The sequence below is a fragment of the Pteropus vampyrus genome, unplaced genomic scaffold, assembly GCF_000151845.1.
Source record: "Pteropus vampyrus isolate Shadow unplaced genomic scaffold, Pvam_2.0 Scaffold101, whole genome shotgun sequence".
Taxonomy (NCBI): Eukaryota; Metazoa; Chordata; class Mammalia; order Chiroptera; family Pteropodidae; genus Pteropus; species Pteropus vampyrus.
The window spans coordinates 5,385,340-5,411,471 of record NW_011888882.1 but is presented as its reverse complement, the minus strand read 5'-3'; the positions used below and the strand labels follow the sequence as shown (position 1 = coordinate 5,411,471).

The following is a 26,132-nucleotide window of genomic DNA, read 5'->3' as shown; positions in this document are numbered from 1 at the left end:
AGCCCATCCCACAGGGGAGCCCCTTACCCTGGGGTTCCCTCCTCATTAAGACCCGGTTCCACCTCCCCAAGTCCATCTAACTGTCTCTGGCAGCAGACAGCACACAGGCTGAAACCCAAATCCACAGCAGCATTTTGACTCCCTTCTTCACCAATCTGCTGCCTCTTCATCATTACAGTGTAGGCCAGGAGGCAAGGGACCAGAAATCAAATCAACTCTGACAAGAAAAAATGTACTATAATTCAAGCAGGCCCTGATAATTTTTAGAAAGAAATTAAAAAGAGAAAGAAAAAAAAGAAAAAAACAAGGAAGGACAAGAAGGATTAAACGTTCAGCTCTAGATTTATCTCTAAGTTATCCTGGTAAGTTAGAAACAAATGCCAAACAAATTTGAGCTAGGTTTTGTTCTTAAACTGACATCTTTAAATTCAGCATGTTTTGTGTGTGTGTCAAAATAGTCTATATGGCTTAGGTTTTTATCATAGACAGTAAAAAGAAAAGCCAAATTCCCAGAGTAGAGCCAGTGAAATGCAGAGGTTTGCACTTGTTTTCATGATGTGGAAACTATATAGCATCTGCGTACATAGTAAGCACTCAAATGCCAAATCATGGATCTCACTGGGGTAACACATCACCCAGGAAAAGGAGGGAGGAGTTTCATTCGTCTTGTGAAAGTAAGATTATATAAGAATTCCTAAGAAAGCAAGTGGGAATTTAAAAACAGTATGAACCACATTTTTAAAAATTCTCTCTCTCTCTCTCTCTCTCTCTCACACACACACATACACACACACACGCACACACACACACACACACACACACACACAGCCCTATACTATATATGCACCCTATTCAAAACACATAAGGTACCCAGATTTTCTGGGCCTCGAAATCCTAGAAACTTAACATCATCTGAATCGACATCAATCTGCTATGAGTTCATGGACTTACTTCAGTCAGCAAAGTCCAGCCAGTTAACAAGCTCCCAAACATTTACCGGTTCCCAAACCATTAGCTTCTCAGGATGCAAGGTCTGCAGCACCCCTCTAAACCCATTTCAAGGATCCTTGGATCTTGAAAGCTGCCAAAGCCGAAGGAGACGTGGAGTTAGCAGACAGCAGGGAGAAGAGAAAAACCACCTGGAGGGAGGGAGAAGAATGGAGAAAGGAAACGAGGAAAAGAGGGGCATGAGAGGAGAGAGGGGCTGCTTCCCCAATACCTGCACAGCAATCTCCATCCTCCCCATGAGGTCACCTGGAACTCAGGGTTGTCCATAGGGGGTACCCAGAACCCGCTGGTGGCTCTCAGTCCACATTGGTCCCCAAACCACATGCCAAACCATAGGTCTCCCCAAGGGTTCCCTCACTGTGATCCTGAGGCTACAGGTCACATCCATGCAGATGCCCTCAGTGGGTTTCCCAGCCTTAGAGCCTCTGCTGAGTTTCTGAGGTGCCATGTCGAGCAGAACGCCTGTCAATGGTAAAGCTCAATGCTGCTGAGCAGTTCTACAGGAAAGATATACTTCAGTGCCTGAAACACTTGCTCACAATTCTGTATGTATGCATGCAGGTATGTATGTACGTCTCAGTTTTAGGTCTGCATTCATTCATTATTAACTAAATCTTTTGTCGTTTTCATATTATTCATGTTTTACACTGTCCATGTCGCCACTCTCCGGCCCTTTTGATAGTGATTGAGTATTTGGTAGCCTGAGTGAATCCTGCTGACAATTAGAGATAAGACTCTGGTTCTGGGACATTCTTCACATGATTCTGTATTTATAGAACATTTTTATGTCTGAATGCACTCTAAGTTATAGTGCCTGACAAGTAGAAGCAGCCCAATACATGTTCCTTTTTTGTCTGTGGGCAGCTGCCAGCAGTATAAAACAAGGCACAGAGAGCTGGCCGGACAACTCTGGGACCAAAAGCACTTAAGCCTCAAACCTAAATGGTAGGAAAGATCTACAATCTTTATCACTAAGTGGCCCTTTCAGGAACCTGAAGAATTGCTAAAGGAAGCAGACCTTTTTGGAGGCCAATTATTTTTGGGTTTGCCGCTGTGTAACTCTTTGGCCTCCGAGTTCTTTGGTGGCTGAGAGTGAGAATCTCCAAGGTTAGGAGGGAAGCTGCCAAAGTGGCAGCTGACCTTGGCCCAGTCCCCTTTCCCCATTTCAGATGGGAAATAAAAAGAGTAAAGGGGACAAACTGTGCAAATAAATATAGCAAAATCTAAAAGGATGAAAAGTTTTACCATATTTCTTAATCGTATGAAAAGGGAGGACTAACATTTTTTTGCATTAAAGAAAAACGAACTTCCTTCCACATGGAAGAACTTAAAAAACAAGCAGGTTATAGAATCCAGAATAGAAACTATTTCCAGCTTTAAATTTTACTTATATATTTATAGAGAATATTCTATATTTATAGAGAATCACGGTATTTAAAGAGACTTTAAAGATAATATAGACAGACACTTTTATATTATAATTAAAGAAAATGAAGCTCAGAGAGGTGAAATGACGTTCCAAAGTCATACAGGTAGGAAGAGGCAAGGATTTGACTCGGACCCAAAGCTGTAGGATGGTAGTCCCACACTTGCTCTGCGACACCATGCTGCCTCCATCCCAAGCCTCAGAGTTTTATCTTCTCCATACCTAGTTTTCCTGTTAATATAGACAGGACATGCCTAATAGCAACTTCAGAAGGGATTCACAATGGCTGTCTTGCACTGACACATTCATACATGCAATAGGTAACATATTTATGAAAGTCTTTATATATAAGATATGGAACACACCAAAAAGTTTACCAGTGGCTCTGAAAATGTCATAGATGACCAATCCTCAATGAGTTAAAAAGGAGGATTAGAATGTGTCAGGAGAAAGGATTCAGGCCTTTCTGATAAATGACAGTGATATAACTCAGTTGAGGAAGGGTCAACCTGAGTCCCTGAAGGACTCCGAGAAGCTGAGATCTTGCCTTGCACCCCAACCCACCCACAGTGGACATGAGGCATGAGCAAGAAATAAAAGTCTGCTATTTTAATCCACTGAAATTTTGAGAGTGTTTGTAACTGCCACACAATCTAGCCCATCTGACTGATACAGGTAACTAAAAGATGGTTACCATTATCACGAATGCATCCTCACAGAACCTTCACCATCAGTGATTAAATGGTAGGCCAGAACAGATCCTTGGTCTTACGGATATTCTCTGATAGGGAAAGAAAAGAGGAGGTGTAACCGAAGATAATTCACTGCTGATAAAATTCAGAGAAGTTAGAAAGTGCTCAGATAAAGAACATAAGAACAGCCTGAATACAAAACAAATCCTACGTTCTGGTCTGCTTTCCTAAGTGCATTCTGCCCACAACATGCTGTGCCAGGCCTTTTTCCTCCTACCCAGAATTCTCTCCCTTATTCCTTAGTCAGTTAAAAGTCCACTTATTCTTCAGAGTCCATTTTTAGTCCCACATACTTCTCCCAAATTTCCTAATTTCCTACTCAAGCATCTACTATGCACAAAATAAACTATGCAAAGCAGGCGTTTAGCAATTATTGCTTATACTTCTCATTCTGCTTAATCAAACCTTTGGGAGAATCTGTTTCAAGTGTGTCGATCTTGTTTCTCTAACCAGACTACAAGCCTTGTGAGGACACCATGTGTTTTGCTTCTTTTAAAGTCCCCCACAGAAATGACTCCAAGAGACATTTTTACATTGATTTAAATGCCAGGGAGGAAAGAACATGATATAATTCTTGGGGTTGAGGACAATTTTTTTATTACTCTGGAAGAAAATAGGGAAATTCATTAGCTGAGCTTTATGGTTATACCTTAATCTAACTAAATACAAATACTCTTTATTTATTGGGTAGAAATAAATGATTATAAACCCTAAATGTCTTTGATCCAGCTTTATTCAAATTAAAATAAAACCAGAACAAGTAGTTTAGCAGGAGTCCTGAGAGAAACTGTGAAAAAGTGTTGTTGAGAATTTCAAACATTTCATTAAAAATTAACATTTGTTTTGATAGATTAAAAAGTTAATAAATATTTGCATACCAGTTATAAAATTTAAGCTAAATTTGTACAACTTCTATACCTTGAAATCATAAAGTTAGAGTTTATCCAAATCTATTTGTTAAGAAGAGCACAGAGCTTTCCTATAATATTAAAAGTTTGTTTTCATGATTCTAAAGATTGTCAGCATATAACCTTGAAACTATAAATATTTGTTACTGTAAATTTTATTTGTAAGTGCAGAAAAATTAATTGTTCAGATAAAGGTAAAAACTATGTTTGCCATGGGAGGCTGATCCCACAAAGCCTTGCAGACACTGACCTTCTGACCATAACTGCTCTGACCTGGTTCTGAACACTCAACCTGCACAATGCTGGGCAGATTCTCTTAAAGTTAAGTACATGCATTCCTCCTTGTAGGAATTTATTTTACAAATTAAATTAAGTAACTTCAATATGCTTTCAAACATGGTGCACGATTCTGATTTTCTTCAATGTCTATTACAGTAGAAGCACTCTCAACCTGTCTACAAAACCAACTTGTCTGATTAGTTGACTCTCAGTATTTTCTCTACCTGTACACTCCTCCCGCTACCAGACTAGCTGTGTTTTCATCAGGAGTCATTTGGTTTGTTCCCACACCAGTTTATATCAGTTGTACAAGTTACTGAAATTACATAATTTAATTAAAATTTAGGTAAACTAATGAAGTCTGTGCACAGAGAGCAAACAGGTTCTCCTTTCTATAAAAATCAAGTCAATTAAAAGCTAGGTGCTATTTTTAAATACTGTTGTGTTAGGCATCTGTGAAGTAACTGTAAAAAAGAATAACAAGAACACTAAAATCTAGAGATGTTCTGCATTCAGGCTGCTTCACAAGTGTCAAGTTCTTGCTCCACTTTGAAGAAAACAAATCTGGCAATGGCGGGTGATGCAGTTCAGATGGGTTTTTACTAGAAACACCAGAACTCCAGCCAAGGGCCATACTCAGAACAAAAGACTGGCAAACAAATGTACATGCATATGTTTTAAGTTAAAATAGACTGTGTGTACTTTTGTGACTCGATATTTTAACCAACTCTGTATAACTGACCAATTACTATGAATTAGTGACTTTGGATATGATGCTTCTACTCGACTTGCTAATTAACATGGTTGTAGAGATTCCACAAGTGCTTAGTTAGAGACTGCAACATTATTAATCAATTTATATGCTAGACTACTGTCAGTGCACAGCTGGAAAAATAGAAACATAAAGCAGGACTGTGGACAAGGTGGAAGACTGGAGGAGATGACCCATAACTTCCTTTATGTTTGTTTTCTCAAGAAGCTATGAATTCTTCCACCTTTAAGTTTTTGTTTGTTTTTAGCATTCAACATTTTTTCGGCATAGAACAAGAACTTATTTACAAATGAAATAACATAAAAATCAATACCAGGGAGGAACCATTGGCTACTACTCTCAAAACAAAACACAGCTCTTCTTCAAGGTGTAGCTTAAGAAAACCAAGGAGAGCAGAACTGGTCATCAGTAGAATCGCACATCTCAGCACCACATCTCAGCACCCGGCCAGGCCAGGGGTGGTCCCAACTCTACAGGCTGTTGCCAGGTCTCCGGTTTCTACCTCCTGAGATCTCAGCCCAGTCAACAGTGAGGTGATTCCAGGAGCAAAAAGCCCATGGAATTAGGGCAGCTCTTAGTGAAAGGAGAACATAGTGTTTGGAACATCTACCCCAACTTTAGGAATCAACCATCCCAGTCATAACTGATATGTCTCAACCAGGCACGCGTGCCTCCCTAGGGAGGGAGTGGTCCTTCACAGGAGGCCTGGGGTAAGTGAGGCTGAGATATCTGTGTTCTGAGAACTCCTATGAGAGATTCTGATCCACTCTAGAATTAAGAATTTAGGGCTTCATGAGGTCCGTGAATGTCCTGAAATCTATTGCAAATGAGTGTGTATGCAAACACATGTTCAGTATTCTGGAACCCTTGTCCATTGCCTCCATCAAACTGTTTTCATCAAATTTTCATAATGCGAAAAATGTGAAGAATCATTGTTCTGAAATCAATCCAAGTCTTCACTACCCTGGCTGTCCACATAGTCCAGAGGAAAGCCGAGGAGAACCTGGACATCAGCAATCCTACACAGAGGCTTCCTGTTGTATTTCTTTCTTTCTCACTCCAATTTTTTTCCTCCTAAGCTCCAATCTGTTCTTATTTCTGCACGTCTATTTTTAAATTGAAAAACTTTGATTTCAAAATAACTATAATCTTAGAACTCCTCAGATAAAAGACACCGAAAATTCAATTTCCAATATTCTTTACCCCCCTTCTCCCATTCCTCATGGTTTTGTTATTAAAACATTAAAAAAAAAAACTTAAGAGCACTTTTTGATCTGTTTTTCCTATTAAGTGAATGACTTGACCAAACATACATACCTTTATTTTAATTACCAGCATCCTGGCTTGCCTATATTTTTTAAATGAATTTTTCATAGATATAATACTCTTTTTTCTGCTCTTTATCTCAACACATTACCATCCTAAGGAAGGATACAATGCTGTGTCGTTAAACAGGCTCCGGTCTGTGCTGGTTTACTTTTATAAATACCAACATGCCTTATCCAGGAGTAAGGCCCAGACATTCAGATTTTCCAAAACAATTCTCTGTATCCAGGGTACCCAAATAAATTCAAGCACTGCAGTTTCAAAACTGACGTAGCTCTCTGCTCCTGATTGAGGTTAATGTTTTCTAAATGCACATTAGTTAAATAAGCTGGGGTTTTTTTTTTTTTTTACTATTTCTGTACAAAATGAATATTCACTGTTCAAAAGAACATTCCCTATCATAATTATATAATCAGTTCGAATTTGTTCTTAAGCAATGTAAGTCCTGCTTGAAATTCCAACTTGACAAAATAGCAAAAATTAAGATTTAAACTATTTTAGTTGACTTGGAAATGATCTAAGATCCCTTAATATCAAACTTAAAATCTTGAATGATCAACATATTTTGCAGAGATCCAGATTTCAGAATGGAGGTAGCCACAGTATAGAGTAGAAATAATATTAAATCTGACCTCAGCCAACCCAGGTTACATTTTCTATTTACCTTAAACTTGTTATTTAACAGATTCCCTCTTGGTGGAATGGAAAAAACACTGGTCTCACTCATAAGGCCATTATGAGAACCACTTGGGATGGTCCAGAGCAAGCCTTTGGACACAGGGAAGAGTTGTATAAAAGCAAGGTATTGGTATAAACTACTGTTCCCTTTAACACAAAATGTACAGGGTGCTCTTGTACATGTCCTTATGAATAAAGTGACAAGAGTCATGTGAGTGAGAATGAAGACAAGAAAGAAGAACCAAGGTAGCCAAAGCAGAAGAACTCACTCATATAAAAGGTGCAATAGGATGACAGGTGCTTGGCCACATCTTTTGACAAAGGCCCGGTGCTCTGGGTCAGTGCTTTATGCAAAATGCTCACAGCTTGAGGTTCTCACTTATCCAGCAAACGCCAAGGTCCTGGCTTCCTAGTGGAGAGCTGCCTATGTCAGACTCTGCAAAGCATCTTCCAGGCCTGAGAAGCGGTTGGGAGAGGAAGCATCATGAAGTTCACCAGGTGAACCAGTCCTGAGGGGCCAAGCCAGATGATTGCTAGAGAAACAAACATATGGACTCCACATTTCTGCTGAACGCACCCGTGTCCATCAGTGAGCACCATCAGGCTGGGGTCTCAGGGCTCTCTCACGGTTCATTTGTCTTTATTTGAACAGAGCAGAGCATGTACTTTCACAATTGTCATTCATTCCATGGGCTTCTGAGAATTTTCTTAACTGAAATATAATTCACATACCATAAAATTTACCACTTCAAATAATTAAGTGGTTTTTTAATATACACACTGACTGTGCAAAATTATCACCACTGTCTGAGTAATCTAGAGTATTTTCATCATCTCGGAAAAAAAAAAATCCATTTTCAGTAGCAGTCATTCCCCATTCCTCCCTCTTACCAGCCCCTGGCAACCATAATCTACTTCCTATCTTTATAGATTTGTCTCTTCTGGATATTTAATTAAATGGATTAATGCAATATGTGAGCTTTGCAACTGTTTTCTTTCACGTAGCATAATATCTTCAAGGTTCATCCACGTTTTAACATGTATAAAACATCATTCCTTTTTATGGCTGAATAATATTTCATCATATGGACATAACATATTTTGTATATCCATTCATCAGTTGATAGACATTCACGTTGCTTCCAACTTCCAGCTATTACGAATAATGTTGCTATAAGTATTTGTGTAGAAGTTTGTGTGAACATATGTTTTTTATTATCTTGGGTATATATCTGCAAGTGTAATTGCTGGGTCATTTCCGGGCAGTCTTGAACCTGATGTTAATGTCAGCACTCTCTGTGAACTCATTTCTATGGCAGACAGAAGGAAGCACAGTTCACCAGGAACCCCAAAAGTCAAAAGAGGAAATGAAGACATGTATGAAGGAAAAAAAGGGGTTCTGCGTAAAGCAATATATTGTTTTCCCCAAAATGCCACTAATAATATAAAATAAAATAGCAGTAGGCATAGCTAGGATGAGGAGACTAGCACTGGACCCAAGTTGGCACAATCCTCCTAAAAATAAGAACAATCGACATGTAGTGAGAGCTTACCACATCCGAGGCACTGTGCTGAGCACATTATGTGAATGGTCTAATAGTCAAGGGGATGGGGAAAACATGATTTTTGAAAACAAACACTGATTGCAGCCAATTGTGCCTTCCTACAGAGCGGCATAATTCATCTCCAGGCCAGATGTGGAAGGAGAGAGGAAAACAGAGGAAGCTAAATTGCCTGAGTAAGAAAATGACACGTGTTTGGAATTTATTTGCTGGAAGCGTAAGAGAGTACTAGCATGGGCAGTGGGGGTTTGAAGGCTTGAAAATGGAAGAAAGAGATTGATGTGTAGATTAGAGATAGCAGGCAGGGTCAATGGTGCAGGAGTCTAAGAAGAAAACACAGCCTGAAAGAAATCCTCAATGGCTAAGAAAACTTCAAATAATCAATTTTCAGTTGCTTTTGTTTTGAACTGTGTTAATATCTCCCTCTACAAAGCCTGTGTTGGTGTCATTCTGGGGGATAACAGAAGTGGGCAGCGCAGAGCAGAGAGGATAAAGCAGTGGCCAGAGGTGAAACACTGAACTAGGAGCAGTAACTCACAGAGAGACCAGAAAATGGAAGCCTCGGACATTATCAGAACACCGCAAGGGAGGAAAAGTACCAGATCTCTCAGCACATGACCCAAGCCATTTTAATTTAAGTATTAAGGTAAAAGATGACTCCCGAAGCTGGAAAAGATGGGGTCATCTGACTGTCACGATATAATCTAATAATCTTATACTTATGTTAGAAAAAGTCAGTAACAGGCAGTGTAAACAAATACCAAGATTTAAACCACTTCAATGTTCCCTGCATGGCAATGACCTCATAACAAAGACCTGGAAGACTTTATGATGACATTCCCAAGAATGGTTACAGAGGACCAAAACATTTTCTCCATGGCCCTCTTGAAAGTCTAGGACCATCCTTCTCAGGCTTCAGAGGGAAAACGCTAGCAAAAGACTCTCATGGATTTGATTGGGGTCACTGAAGGTCAGTGGTCACCCCCACCTGGAACAGCCACTTAGGTGACTGAGCCTGAGGCCACTCCACAGCAGGGGGAGGCAAATGTTTTCTGTAAGAGCCAAATAGCAAGTATCTTAGACTTTGTGAGCAAAGAGGCAGAATGAAGGATATTAAGTAGGTATTTATATAACAAGAGAGAAGACAAGCTTCTACATTTTATTGATGAAATTCAAAATATAATAATTGTACACAAGTTTTTCATAATGTAGGTCTACTAAGGAGAAGAATGGATTTTTTTACAGCATTTATTTCATTGGACTTCAAAGTTAGTGTTTCCTAATATCAAATCAATTGCAAATGTTCATCTATAAAAACCATTCTTAGCGCACAGGCCATAGAGAAACAGGTACAGGCCGATGTGGCTCCAGATCTCTGTGGTCTAGTCACTGTTGTCTGGAGCAAAGACAATGCTGGATGCTCTGTTCCAAGAGTCTGTAGTATAATAATACCCTGATTCAGAAATTAGAGACCTGGAGAGGATTTTGGAATAGCTCTCAGAAGATGCAGATGTTCCTCAAACTCACTGGTCTAGTACCTCATTGATTGAAATAACCATTCCTTCAGCCAATATTTTCAGCACATTTACTATGTGCTAGAACTATCATTGTCATTGGGGATATACTGGTGAGCAGGACAGACCAGCTCCCTTCCTTCTTAGGAGATGAGACAGCAAACAAGAATTAAAGAAATAAAAAAATATCAATGATAATGCCATGCAGAAAATAAGAGAAGGTATTAGGAGGGTGACTGTGATAGGAAGCTACTTTGGATAAAGTGGTTTAGTAAGGAGTTCCTTTTTCTCACCATTCTTATCAATCCTTGTTTTAGCAGACATTTTGTATTCTTCCCCTGTTTATTGGTAGGATTTATCATCTTTCTGTGTGCTCACACTCTCTCTTTCCATAGATGATAGGTAGGTAGGTAGGTAGGTAGGTAGGTAGGTAGGTAGGTAGATAGATAGATGATAGATAGATAGATAGATAGATAGATAGATAGATAGATAGATAGATAGATAAAGGTAATATTTCAGGTTTCCTCTTCTGTTAGTTCCTGGTTAATTCTCTGTTTGTTTTTCTGTTCAGTTTTCTTTTTCTTACTGTTTTGTTGGTGTTCTTTTAAATTTGTGGATATTAATCCTTTATTGGTGATATGCATTACAAATATCCTCTCCCAGCCTATGAATTGTCTTTAAACTTTGTGGTGTCTTTTGTTTAATTTTTAGCTAGTAAATAATCTACTGTATGTGAGAATGGATTGTTAGCTGCCTGTCTCAGTGAGAAAAATGAAAAAGTCATGGATTTTGAGTTTAAACCAATTCCATTCTTTATAGCTGCGTCTTGCTCAAATGTATTAATGTCTCTCGGCCTCAGCTTCCTCGTCTGCAAAATGAGGACCATTCCTACCTCACAGATTTGTTGTGAGAATTAAATAAAAGAATATACACAACTCCCCTAGCACAGTGGCCCCCTCACTCTTAATTTGTATGTTTCGTGAAGGCCTTATAGTTCCCATAATACCATGTATAGAGTCAGTACTCAGATTTTGTTTATTGTGTTGGTTAAATTGAGTTTATCTTTAAAATGTATATAAAGTACCAAGGATAATAATGTGCACTTAGTTGATAAAAATGTAGAAGACAGGATCAGAAAAAAAGTTTAGCAACTAGCTCTTTAATCCACAATTACTCCACTGGCCTGAACTAAGGAAGTAACAGAGTTATAGTTAGTGGCACAGTTAAAAGGAGATTTGTAAACATTTTTCTGAGTGAAAATTATTTTTCGAAAGCTTAGAAATACATTTATCAGTCAACCCTGACACGGACCAAAATTATTTAACAGCATGTTGTAAATATATTTATAATTAGTTTTGAGAGGAAAAAATCACAAACTGGTATGAACAGGTAAGCCTCAACCATTTTTAAAAAACACATTATATGGGGAATAAATTTATAATAAAAATGCTAACAAAAATTTGCCGGTTACTGCTAGCTTTTATTTAAGATTTTTTAAAATATATATTCCAGCTCCTCTGATGGTTGAGCATATTCTATGTGCTTTAAATTTCAAGAATAATAAGATAAATATTAAAAATTCCAGTGACTTTTGGGCTTTACACCCCACAGACACACATGCCTGTTCCTTTCTGTTGCCTGCGTGCCAGCCAGCAACATGGGGTTGAACAGAAACAATCTTCCTTTACTGAACTATTCCCACAGGCAGTGCTTTCACCTAGCGTTCTTGTTTAATCTTCACAACAACCCTGTGAGTTAAGTACTACTACTTTTTTACAAAGGAGGAAACTGGAGTTCAGACAGAGTATGCCGCTTGTCCGCATCCAGTAAGTAGAGGAGCAGAATTTAAAATTCTGACATCAAATGTAAAAATATCCCATTTTACAGGTGAGGCTGCATCAAAATAACATAGTTTCATGCTATTTGCAAATCCACATGAGGATTTCATGTGGTACCTTCACTGGTTTCTCCCATATTATTTCCAAAACTGCTGAATGAAGAGGTCTCCTTCTACATATGATCTAATCACTCTGTGCTCAATAAGCATAGATTTTGCTAATTAGAATTTTTAAGTGATTTGTTGTGCTTCACTCAAAGTAGATGAAAAATAAAACTACTTGCTGTCATATTGTGCACAATATGACAACATTATACAATATGAATATTGCCTCTGATTTGTGGCCAGATTCTGAAAACACATTTGGAACTCTTTCAATTTGCTCCAACTAAAAATGATCACCATGAAAATGGACTTTAGCATGGAGTTTGATTCATCTCACCAGAGGCCTTCAGCTTATTCACACTTATGACTTTATTTATTCAAATAACTTGCTTTTTTTCCCCAGGGGGGGAAAAAAAAAAAAAAGACCTGCAAACCATCATCCCCTTACTGCTCTGTGCAAAGAGTCTAACATAAACAATGTCAACAAGAATCACTGCATTTAACAAACTCCAGGACACGCCACAACACTGTTTAGAAGATGTAAATTGAGTCTTGTTTTATTTCACTGTTCTGTTAAATTCATATGTCTGCTTCATTTTAGATCTAGGCCTCTGAAAAGAGCTTCCCATGCTTTATTTAATACTGTCGAATGTGCATAATCAGCAAAGCGTTCAAAACAGCAAACGTGAAACATGACCTAGACGATGTCCATTTAGGTATGGATGACTGAAAGATACTGCAGTGGCCACAAGTGCTGCTCGCCAGACATTTCCAGCTCTCTGACTTCTGAGCACATGGCAGGCCTTTGTCCTCCTACGCTGGGTAGGGCCCAGCAACCAGCTCTGGCCATTGGACTGTGAGCAGGAGTGCTATATGTAGCTTCCAGCCAGGGCATTTGATAATGCCATGCAAGATTCTCCAGAGCATTCACCTCTCTGCCGAGGTGACGGGCAGTGCTCCAGATGGTGGCTGTGATGCCAGCCTGGGGTCCAGAGAGAGGAGAATGACAGCACAGAGCAACACTCCACGCCCGACAACCAGGAATGGATACATAACATGAGCAAGAAACACACCTTTGTTAGGATGAGCCCTGAGATTTCAGGGTTGTTCGCCATCATAGCATAAACTGGGCCTTCCTGCCCCATATCACAGACAAATGGGGCCATGAAAAAAGGCTTGCTCTCTTTAGTGATAACTTAGCAGATTTGTGTAATTTAGTATCTGATGCTAAATATTATTATCTTGTCAGGGAAAGGTGCCTCGGCCCATAGTTCACTTGGACCCCAATCATCACATTCCAAAATATGATTTAAACAGACCAAGCAAAACTGAAGAGGGAAAGTTAGAGTTGTAACCTTCCAAATTGTCAGTTCTAATTTATTGATCTGCCCAAGTTCTTAGTTGTAAATAACAGAAACCACTCTGGCTAGTTAAGTAGAAAATAAACTGATTAAAGATTTATTTGTTTACAGAAACTTAAAGGCAGGAACACCACCATACGCACCAGTGTAGACTGCACTGCCCCACCGCTGGGCACAGACACTACAGCTCATTTCACCACCTGGATGCCTGGTGCCTTCACTAGAGCCTCAGCCACTCTGCCTGCCGCTCCATGGTCCTTGTGCCACTTGAATTTCTAAGGTGCAATCCAAACTCTCATATAGGTGTTTCTGAATGGTGAGGCCTAGGTTACATTGGATGCACTTTAGGTTCAAGGAAAAGTTGGGAAAAAAATTTGGGGGCTTTTTTCTTAGGAAGGTGGAGAATTCCCTAAACACAGGAAGGAAATCCAAAGGTGTGATCAAAAAGAATGATAAATACCCACTCCATCTGCAGTAATGAGCACTACAGATAACAGGTCTTCAGTGTTCATGTCAGTCTATAATCAAGTTCCCAGAGCCTTCCTTATTTCAGACAGCTCTTCCTTCAGTTCTACCCAAGGGCCCTTCCAATGAATCTCCGTTTTTACTAGTTTCAGTTGGGTTGAGTCACTTGCAACCCAGACAGTCCTGATAACTCTACGTTAAAGAATCCCAAACTAGCCAGCTGAAAACGGGGCTGTACTCATATACTCTGAAGAATTTTTCATATCTTTTTTGGCAAACTCTCCCTGCATTGACGGAAAAAAAAAAATCAAACAAAGAACATAAGACTAATTTTGGTTTAAGAACCCTAACTGAGATCGTAGGCTGCATACTAATTATATTACTTTCTCTATTAAAAGTCCTCACAAATAACTTTCCTAAACAAACAAACAAAAAAGGAAAAGAAAAAAAGAAAGAAAAATATTGCATCGACATAGAGCTTGTGTGCATATATCCAACTGAATAAACAGTTAACTAATAAAGAAATACACACACTCACACAGAAGCATAGATCCAGGCTCTGGGATTATTATTAAAACAAAACAAAAAAAACCTACACTCTATTTCTAGGTGCTCAGGTCCAAGATCCCTGAACTGGACTCATTAAAATAATAGAATAAAATATGAGGAACTTAAAAACCTATAGACAAAACCGTGCAATAATTATACTGAATACTTAAGGAACGCCAAGAACTTGACTTCTTGCGGTAACTTAGAGAAAGTTCCCCCTTTCTCTAAGAATGGCTTCCATAATAGAGAGGGGTTCTTGGGCTATGTTTATGACTTGCGGCTAGAGCTAGCTGATCTAGGGTGAAAATCTAAGAGGCTGGGCTGGAAGTTGAAGGAGGTGAGTCTGGTTATGGTAGCACTTTAGAGAGAAGGTCAAGGAAAAGTGGGGTTTTCAGAGCAGCCCTACTCCTTCTCTCTCCTCCACATGGTGGTCACTTAACTCTTCATCCAATTCAGTGAAAAATTCCCAAGTGTTCTCAATAATTTTTTTCTTTCTATTTTTTTTTCTTAAGCTAGGCCAGAGTCTATTTTTCTTGTTTGCAACCAAAGGAACATTATATTAATTAAGCATACTCTCCTACAATTTTACTCTCCCCAGTATCCAATTCCAGTCTTAGATAACTCATCTTTCTTTACTAGGAATGACTTAAAAGGACCCTCAGCTTTGGTGCATCTAGTATTTATGTGTCATGCTGCCATTGCGTGTAACAGCATTAACCTCGCTGTCACTTTATAGGAAAAACGGTTGTTAATTTTGACATCTGGTTCAGGGGTTGCAACTTCAAATGCCTTCAGAGATCAAACAGGTTTGGAGAGAGTGCTGAGCTGCACTCCACTGGACACCATATGCCTCATCTAAAGACATTTATGCTCCAATACTGAAAACACTATGTGGCTCAAACAAAATTCTTCATAGGTCAAGTTTACCCCCTGTGCCATCAACTAACAACCCAGCTTGCTATTAGTTTAAATTACATATGGTCCTAGACTGTAAGGCTCATGAAACTCAATTACGTTACTGTCATTTGAGTAGGATAAAAATGCTTCTTGGGCAGCAAATTTTCCCATCATCTTTTAGCATAAAACTCCTTTGACCATTAATGGAACCAACGAGAACTCAAGGGCTTCTTTTTAAAAAGCTGAGACAGAGCCGCCATCCCAGAGGAAAGGCCTTGAACGTATTGCTACTTGAAACTATGGAATGTTTGACTTGGCCAAAATAACCTTTGGACTGGGTCAAGCCCATGTTGTGTTACAAACAACTGCTTATAAAGCTAACAAGAAAACAGACCTCCTCTCACAAGGACTGATAATAACGGACATTCTTTAGAACTGGTAACCAGCCATGTATAGCTAAAGAGTAAATTAGCTTGTTAACACCAATAGAAATTCCTTTCTTCTATTTACGTAATTATTTCTCTTCCTTTTCTCATAAAAACCCATTACCCTCACCCCATAATTGAAACACTATTTGGGTGTCTGCCAGAATCCGTTCTTCTCAAACAGCTATTCTTTGATCTCGAATAAACACTTGTTGCCTCTCTCTTTGGATTTTATTTTTAGGTTAACAGAGCTTATCAACGCTGGTAGATTCCTGCTTTAGTGTGGGTCTCGTGGTAAATGAAGTAGGCTCCTGTTACTTTCTATGAATCACAAAATAAAGAGCCAAACTACTTATAAGCAGGGGGACTCCAAAGGTATCATAGCACAGATGGAAAAATTCAAATACCACTCTCAACAGTCTTCAGTTTACCTACACAGCTCTGATTCTCTTCACAGACTAAAAAGGAAATCCAATTCAAGAAAACTGATAAGGCTTTCTTTTCCTTGGAGAAAATGGACTGGACAAATTGCACTCAAAAACCTAAAAGCTCTACCAGCAATTGCTGAAAAACAATGGAACCTCCATTAGCTGTTCCTTTGCCCACAGAATGCTCTCTGAGGAACTGCGGGGTTTGGAGGGAGTACAGAGGCCCATTCCCTCTTGAAGGCACATCAAAGTTTTAATCGAAACCTGCCTTTCTCTGCAAAACTAAGCAACTGCTATTTCACACCCACATATTGCTGGAGAGCATTCAATTACCCTCAACGACTTTGTTTAAAATGAAAATGCTTTGCCTCCTGAGGACAGTGTGATGGGATTGATTAATGTTGTTCCCTGACGGACAGAAGTGTAGGTACACAGCAAAACCCTGAGCACTGGGAACGACTGCTGGGCTATATTTCACAAGCAATTCAAATCTACCTTCAAGTATTTTGCAAAGAATAAGGATTTCTAAGGCAGTTGGATCTATCAAGAGGGGTACTATGCCATTTTTCCTCTTTCTTCCTAATGATAATCACAGAATTAGAAAACTAAGAGGAAGACGATAAGTGATAAAAACCAAATTTTGCCATATGGTTTTCAAGAGGAGAGGAAACAGCTTTGTTTCTTTCTTTCTTTCTGACACGCTGTTCCAAAAGATCTATGACTAACAAACCAAGCCAGCACATCGCTGGGTTCCATGGCTCTGTGACTCAGAAGTCACTTTTCTATCCAACATATTAAATGTCAGGAAAATATCTTTGATAAGAGAAAAGAAATTTCTTCAGGAAGCTTGGCTCCTGTATGAGTGCCTCTCCTGTGCAAATGAGCCATATATTTTGCTGCTGTCTTTTAGGTGGATTGCCAATATGTAAGAGAAACATCTATCCAAGACTGCATAAAGGAGCATAAATCATAGAGACCATATCTTAGTCCACTGTAAACATCCCCCAAAAAGCTTGACCCATGTAATCATAGTAAAGAAAAACCAGGGAGTAACATAGACAGAAAACAAGGAGAAGGGAAAGAAAAGAATTATGGTGATATTTTTATGCATGTGTAGTATGCAGAATTAGAAGACAGAGCTCTGATAGACTGCTTAAAGCCTCTATAATATACAAAAATATATGGGTTCCAGCCTAGTCCTAATAAAAAGGTGCAGTACTTATCCATTATGTATCATTAGCCCTCATTTCACAGTGCTCTAAGATTAGAATCCCTGATATGAAAGAGGATTTAATATTTAGAGCTAGTTCTTGCATGGCTTAGTGAAAGAAGGGATGAGGCAAGAGGGAAAGAATTATGAGGACTAAATTTCACTTCTCTTTTTTATAACAGATTATTCTCTTTAAGAGAAGCATAGCTATGATTAAAGTGGCAATATAATTGCTGAATTTTTGTGCCTCTAACACCTGCAGAGGAAGCATGTTGACAAGAAACACTCGGCAACCCAATTATTTCATGCAGGTTTTCATCCACCCAGAAAGCCATCTTCAAAATAGAATGGAACTTTTTCTCCTTCACCAATTTGGTAGGTGCCTATGGCAAGTAACCAAGAACCTAAACAACATTGTTTATCGTTATTCTCAACAAACAGAGGTTAAATAAAATAAGATCCAAGGAGTTTAACACATAACTTCCAAATTTTAATTATATTGATTTTTAATGGTGTATTTAGCTTATACTTCAGCACATCTTGACGGGAGGCTAAAAAGGAACAAGATTTGTCTCACAGGGGGGATAAGGGATATTGAGCTCTCTGTTCCCTAGAAGTGACAGAACAGATCAGATAACTGATCTTTCCAGTTTTGAGGAACATTTTAATTCAATCAAAATGGGAAAAAAACAAATTCAAGATTCCCACTATCTAGGAATTTGGGAAAGTCAGAATGTATACCCAGAGAATAAGTAAATAAATAACTAAACAGCTAAATAAATAGATAGACAGATACATACATACATAGATAGATAGATAGATAGATAGATAGATAGATAGATAGATAGATATAGATAAATAGATAGATAGATAGATAGATAGATAGATAGATAGATAGATAGATAGATAGGAAATCCAGGGAAATTTTTCCTTAAGAGACTGAAAATTTAAACAATATTTTAAAAATAGCAATAAACTCATCACTTCTTTCTTATATTTTTTTTAACCAAAGACTAAATTTAGAGTTACACATAATAGGTTGAAACAGATTCTTCTATTTTTTACGTATTGGTGTCTCAGGAGTAAGCATTTACTAGGGGTCACTTTGGAAAACACAATCCTTCCCATCAAAAACAACTCTGGAGACAAAACATTCAATCTGAAATAGATTACTAGGTTGCAATATTTGCAAAGCAACTCACAACTCAGAATGCATTTCCGTTGTCACCCCAAATTGGGGGAAGATCAGCATGGAAGTAGGATTGATATAGGAAGGTTTCCAGGTGATAACCTTGACCTGAATGTTCAAAGATGGAAAGGGCATGAATCATAGGAAAGGAGGATGGAGGCCCTGCGGGTGAAAAGAATCAGCATAAGACAGAGGAATGGAAACAGGTTATAACAACAAATTACAACTGGGAGATGGCTGAGGCTAAAGACCTGGAACAGATTAGTGAAAATTAAAGTTACCATTATTGCGTGCTTACAACACACCAGACTATACAAATATTTCCTTTTGGTTTTTTTTCTAATTTAATTTTAATAACACTGAGCCCCAGGGCTCAGATTTGAGGCTTTCATCTTTGATAGCCACCCTCACTCTCCAGTTGATCTCTATGGTCTCACGGCTTTGGCGCCACTGTACATTGATGATCCCCACAACTCTGTCTTCAGCCTGAACATTTCCTCCAACTCCAGCTGCCAATTTGACATTTTCACCTGGATGCCTAAAAGATATCTCAAACTCAACATGTTTAAAACCAAACTCTTGATTTCCATCCATTACTCCCAAACCAAAAAACTAAACGACAACAACAAAAACTACTTCCTCATCTACCTTTAGAATAGATCCAGAATCAACCACACCTCCATTTCCACCACCGGCTCCGAGACATCACCACCTCCAGCTTGGATCACTGAAGCTTCCTAAAGGTGGTGGATGTGATCTTCCCCTCTAGAGACCTTCTGAGTCTGTGCATTCCAAACTTTTCCATTTACAGGACAAGCTCCAGTTATAGACACTGTTGTCTGAAGCGGAGACTAAGAGTGATTCTTGGACAGGTGACAACAGAAACAATGGAGGCTGAGAGCGGATGTGAAAGGAAAAGTGCAGGGGGTTGAGTTATCAAGGATAGGACATTTGAGGACATCCAGAGGGACAAAAGAGCCTGAAGTCTTACAAAATATCAAGTCCTAGGTCAAATGTTCCCTCTCATTGGGTAAAGTTGAAGACCTTAATTATAGCACTGGTCACATTATTAGAAGCTTGTGCTGAGTGCCTCCCCCACTAGACTTTAAACTCATTTTATGCCCCCAGCACCTGATACAGGACTTGGTAAACCCTTAGCAAAAGTGTGCTGGATGCATAACATGTCGTAATGGGACATGCATTAGGAGCATGGAGAAAGAAGTGGCTGCATTCTTCTGGAAGAGCAAATTATGACTTTATATAGGAATTGAAGTTTGGGAGCTAGGGAAAAGTATTTGAGCTTATCCAGGAAGATAACACTGATGGTGTAGACAGGGACAGCAGCGGTGTGAAAAGACAGAGGGCAAGGCTTGAAGAGGAGGTCGGGGAGAGGAAAGCAGAAGAAACAATCGGTGGAGGAGACGTGATATTGAAAAGTAGGTTAGAACTAGAAAACTAAAGAATGTAGCAGAGAGTCAAAGGAAGAGGTTTTTTTCTTTTTCTTTCTTTCTCTCTCAGAGGAGGGGTGGTGGGGAAGGGGGAGAGAGATGTTTAAAAGAAAAGAGGAAAAGCCAGGCAACAAAGAAGTTGCCTCAAAGTATGTGGTTGGGGTTGATGGGTATAAGGACCAGGCAAGCTCATACCTGTAGTTCTTAATCTTTTCACTCCCAAGTACCAAGTAAATTATTGAGCTCCAAAAGGAGGAAAGGAGGCCAGAGGCTTAATAATGAGAGGTTGAAACTGAACTACTTAGTGAAATGTGAGCCAAGAAGTTAATGAGATAGGAAGACCAACACTGTCAAGTGTTGTAAGACAAACCCAGGTTACTACTTCAGTCCTACAGGTTTCAATTAACTCCCCATTAAGTGGTGCGGGGGGCTTGACTTCTCACCCCGCGCCAGCCACCTTGCCGTCTGCAGCGGAACTCAAGGGAAATTCAGCTGGAGAGTGAATCTTCATCACCGCGATGAAGGAGGTGAAAAGCCATTCGCAGTGGATATCCACCCAGCTTTGGCCAGGACTCGAGGAGAAAATTGGGGAAAGTACAGAACCACAACTTCTTTCTTTTCCTTTCCATGCCCACCACCCATACTCTCCCCTCACTAAAATTTAAGCTCGGTGAGAACAGGGCTTCACTGCTGGATGCCCCCAGTGCAGGGAGCCTGGCACAGAGTGGATGCTCCGCAAATAGTGGTTGGATAGTGAATGAACTCTGCTGTCTCACTTCGTTATGTCTGGGCATTGAAGGATGCTACCAGTGGAGTCGCCTGCGAGCGCGCAGGATTACGACTTTTTTAAAGGTCTCAGCGGGGCAGCCCGCGAAGCCGGGAGCGGAAGGTGCCGCAGAGCGATCAGAGAGGAGAACTCGGGTCTAAGGCCCAAGACCGCACAGTTCGCAACTGACCTTACGGCGGGGAAGCCCGCGCGGGGCACAGCAGCCCGGCTCCGGCGTCCCGCTCCCGCCGCCCCCCGGCGGCGCTCGGCGCCCGCTGCGCACGTAGGTCACCTGCCTCCTGCTGGCGCCGCGCGGCGGACCGGGCGCGGGTGGCAGGTGCGGCGCGGGCGGCCGGGGCACCGGGCCTGGCGGGGCGCTGCGGGCTGGGGACCGGGGCCCGGCGCGTCGCAGCTCCGCGCAGAGCCGCAGGCCGAGCAGCAGCGCGGCGCCGAGCAGACACCGGCTCAGGGCGCCGCAGCCCCTCCCGGGCGGCCTCTCCCTCGCCATGGCCCGGGCCGACCCCGGCGCTGCGCTCGGCGGCCCGCGCGCGGCGCCCGGCCGGCAGCAAGGATGTGGCCCGGCTGTCCCGAGCTGCCAACTGTGGGAACTCCCCCGAGGGCCCGGGAGCGGACTCGGACCCGCCTCCCATCCTCCCGTCCAAAGAAACCCCCGGCCGCTGTAAGGGGCGAGGGGCGGCAGGCTAGGCGAGGTCCCAGGGAAGCAGGCGGTTCGGCTGGGCAAGAGCCAGAGCCCAGCCTTACCTCGGGGGTCCCTGAGCCTAGCAGAGCTGCAAGCTACACGTTCAGGCCTCCAGAGCCTAGCAGAGCTGCAAGCTACACGTTCAGAAAAAGCGCATTCCTAATGGGAGGGATCCTGGGCCATAACTTCATTTTCTAGTATTAGTTTTGATGAAGAAACACGGGATGAGGCTAGGTGAGCTGCCAGGTTTCGCTATAATGAACAAGTTCCGATTTCAAGCAGTTTATGCCATTAAGAACAATATAAAAATACATCGCATTTATGCTCAGGTTCACAACTTCTCTCCCTCAAGAAAGAAGGGAGAGGGGAGGAAAGAATAGCGCCCGTTCCGTGCAGAATAATCAAATTAGAGTTGTTCCATTTCTAAATTCTGCCTGAAGCCAATCGGCGCTTTCTCTCCGTGTTATGAAATGGGGGGTGAGGGAGGGGGGTGAAGGAGAGGGGAAATGCTAGCTAAGACATCTGACAGCAGGGAGAGAGAACAGAAGTTACCATGGCATGATGTAAATCAAATTAATTTAGCTCCGCTCACACACCTCCCTGCTGTCTTGCAGAGATACAGAGGGACAAATTCATCTTTCGGCAAAATGCTCCCCAGCTGGTATTTTCATCACCACCTTGACCTTAATTAATCAGGCTGAACGTTCACAGCCTGAAGTCCAGTGTTGGCTGTTTCATTCTCAATCGTTTGTAAATTTCTTTCCCACAACCGGTTTGCGGTTTGGGTTTGGGGTTTAGGCTTAGGTTTGGATTTCGGTTTTCTTTAGCTCTGGCCACATTTTTTCATGCTTTACATTTTCATTTTTTATGCTTCCATGCGAGACTACCCCTGCTGACCTATCCTCCCCCCTTAGCAGCCTGCAGAAAGGATAACACAGACCAAATATGGAACCCCCTCCCACCACATCTCATTTGAATTTCGGGAATTTTCCATCTGGGAGCCCTCCTTTCTAAAATCCCTCTGGCTTACGAAAGACCCAATTTATTCTTTGTCACTGTACAAAGCGCTTGGGCTATTTCCTCACATGGAGCAAGACTTCTTAATCCAATCTAGCCATTCTCTGGGCACGCCAGGTCCTCAGGCTCCTCAGTGTTTCATTATGAATTGACTTTTTTTTCTTAGAAGCAACCCTCCAGCTGTTGCAGATGGGCTCTGTTTTAAAGAACCCAAGCAAGTACATTTTTTCCTGACACAAACTCAAAGAGAAAACCTCACATCCTGTGTCTATTTAAACAACTTAAGCTGCAGTATCAGACTTGAAGTATGTCTTGAATCAAGATTCTGCCTTTCAGAAGCTGTGAGATTTTGGACAAAGTACTTAACCTCTCTGAGCCTCAGTTTTCTTACATATAGATAGACCTATATATCTAGTAAGACTACAAAGAGTGCATACAATGTTATATGATTAGTACCCAAGTTATACCTGGACCACAGAAGGTACTCAATTAATAGTAATGATTTTCTATTATTTACCATTTAAAAAAATCCTGGGTGTTATCATGCAAAACAAAATTTAAGTATTGATTCCAAGGTAGGTAAATATGAGAAAGTATAAGGAGATTTGTAAATATTTTATACAGTCTTCTCTGGAATTAGGAGTACCCAACAATGCAAGAAACAACCATTAAGACGCAAGAGTCCACAAGCACACTCTATTAAGGTGTATAATTGTGTAATCTTATTTAAGACACAATTTTTATTGTGCTTCATAAAGCTGGATCACCTATGTCTGTTGCAGATTCAATATTTTTCTTTTCTATGCAACCAACATAGTGCCATAATCTTTTGAAAATTATGATACCACTGATGTATGCCCTCTGCTCATCTGTTGAGTTACTCTCCAGAGGAAAAACAAGAGGAGTAGCCTATGTTATTAAAATGGAGATATTTTATAAGACTCTGGAATGGGGGTAAAGGGGACAGACACACAGAACAGTGTAGCTCTTGAAGAGAATGGACAAGATGATCTTATATTTTCCCTTATCTCATGTCTATGATTCTCTAATAATGTTTCCATTATGAGAGGAAATCTAAATAAAATGCAATATTTAAATACTGCATTTTTTCCTATCTTTTGCAACTGTTCCTATGTGTTTATTACTAATAAAAAAACCGTTTATATGTATGTAGCATCATTAATTTTCTAAGAAGAAATCTCCCATTTTTAACTTTCACAAAATATTTCCCTGTGTCATGGACGATAATGAATAGTGAAATGGGTCAGTTGGCAGACTGGAGAGGCAAATGTGATCACTGTCATAGCTGACAAGCAATCTTTCATTCATGACCTTTGCTTTTCTCATAGAGTTGAACTTGTCTGGGTCGTTTCTGGATATGTTTCAAAAATGCAGATAATCATTAACCATTGAGTCGTACATTGGTTAATTAAACGCACAGGTCAGTAAACCACAAAAGCAGCTTTCATCAGATCACAAATTATATCCTCCTTGAGGTTTCAGCCAGCAAAATGAATGAAACAGAACATTTTTGCTGCTAATCTCCTAGAAACCATGAATTTCAATTTGCATACAAGCTGTAGTGCAGTGGTTCTCAAGCAGAGGTAATTTTGCCTCTCAGGGGACCCGTGGCAAATTTCTAGAGACATTTTTCATTGTTACAACAGGAGATGGTGGGGGAGGATGCTACTGGCATCTAGTGGGTAGAAAACAGGGATGCTGCAAACATCCTCCAATACAAAGGGTAGCTTTCCACAAAGAATTATCCAGCCCAAAATGTCAATAGAGCTGAAGTTGAGAACCCCTGCTGTCCATAGATGTTAATGTGGCAACTTTTAATTACAAACTGTCCGGAGAGAAAACAGGCTGACAGTCAAGGATTCTCACTTCCACGAAGTGGCTATTTCTGTTTCACAATGTGAGGTACCTAGCCTGAAGTAAAGTCATCGAATTTAGAAAGACATAGAGCTAGAATGTCTAGCATCAGCATCTTCCTCCAACTTACTCATCCCCATCATGTTTTCTCCAGCTAATACATGTTCATTGTGGAAAATATACACAAACAGAAGAAGATATCAACAATCATTCATATAGCATGATTCAGAAACAGCTTCCCTCTCAGATTTATTTCTATGCATATATAGTTTACAAAAATAAGATTATATTATACATATTTATAATCTGCATTCATAACAACGTTATTATATAATTTACATTTTAAATAATATGATCTCTGGAATTTGCTTAAAAACAATCCAGTGGGGGAGGTGACAGATATCTAGGAGAATAAATGAAGCAAGAATGGCTGGTTTATAATTGTTACAGCTGGATAATGGGGTTCACAGCTCTCTATTATCGAGTATGTTTGAAATTTTTGTGATAAAAATGTCATCAAACAGTAACTCATTAACCCACAACATTTTTTTTTCTTGTTAACAGTCTAAGTTTGTATCTTTTTATTGTGGTAAGAACAGATGACATGAGATCTACCTTCTTAACAAATTTTTAAATGTATAGTGTAGCATTTGTAACTAGAAGTATAATGTTGTACAGAACTTGCATGACTAAAACTTCATACATGTTGAACAGAAACTCCTCAAATTATTTTAAGGCTGTTAAAATCCTATCACTTTAATGGAGGAGATTTTAACCCTCTTAGGGTATTCGGGAATCTGCCTAAAATGTCCTTATGGTCCAAAAAGAGTATCTCAAATAGTGGAATTTTATGCAGTTCCAGTTGGAGCAAGGTGTTCATCTGTCATTCCCCATTTGCGTGTACTGGGCTCATATCCTCCCTTAAATGGCCCTCCTTTTATTTTTACATCTTGGATTCTTATTTCATCTCCAGGTTCTTCTGTTGGCAATAAGAAATGTCAATGATCTAAGACAAACCCTAATGAGAAGAAAAATCAATCAGAATATCTTCAGAGAAACAAAGTCCCCATGATTGTATTCAGTTTTTAAAAATTACATTTTTCTTTAAAAATTATCAAGATAAGTTAATGTATTATTATTATCAGTTTATGATTATGGCTCTCATGGAAATTAAAAATAAAATCAGTGGGGTTTTTTTTATTGAGGTAACATTGGTTTACAACATTATATAAGTTTCAGGTATACAATGTTATAATTCGACATCTATATTTGTTACGCCATGCCTACCACCAAAAGTCTAATTTCTGTCCATTACCATACAAATGACCCTCTTTACCAGTTTTGCCCTCCCTCTACCCCGCTTCCCTCTGGTAACCACCAATCTGTTCTCTGTCTCTGTGAGTGTTTTTGCTTTTGTTTGTTTGTTTGTTTGTTTTCTTTGTTCATTTGGGGTTTTTTTTCCCACATATGAGTGAAATTATATAGTATTTGTCTTTTTCCGTTTGACTTATTTCACTTAACATAATATCCCCAAGGTCCATCTACATTGTCGCAAATGACAAGATTTCATCTTTTTATGGCTGAGTAATATTCCACTGTGTATCTATACCACATCTTCTTTATCCATCTACTTGT

General features: G+C 39.9%; 1 protein-coding gene across 1 annotated transcript in view; it reads right to left on the bottom strand.

Moving 5' to 3' along the window:
• Positions 1-21,413, bottom strand: part of METTL24 (methyltransferase like 24) — an 85,543-nt gene extending 64,130 nt beyond the window's left edge. The window contains exon 1 of the mRNA XM_011364826.1: positions 21,096-21,413. Within this exon, the coding sequence (XP_011363128.1) occupies positions 21,096-21,413 (318 nt within the window). The remainder of the gene's footprint in view (positions 1-21,095) is intronic.
• Between the last annotated feature and the right edge of the window lie 4,719 nt (positions 21,414-26,132).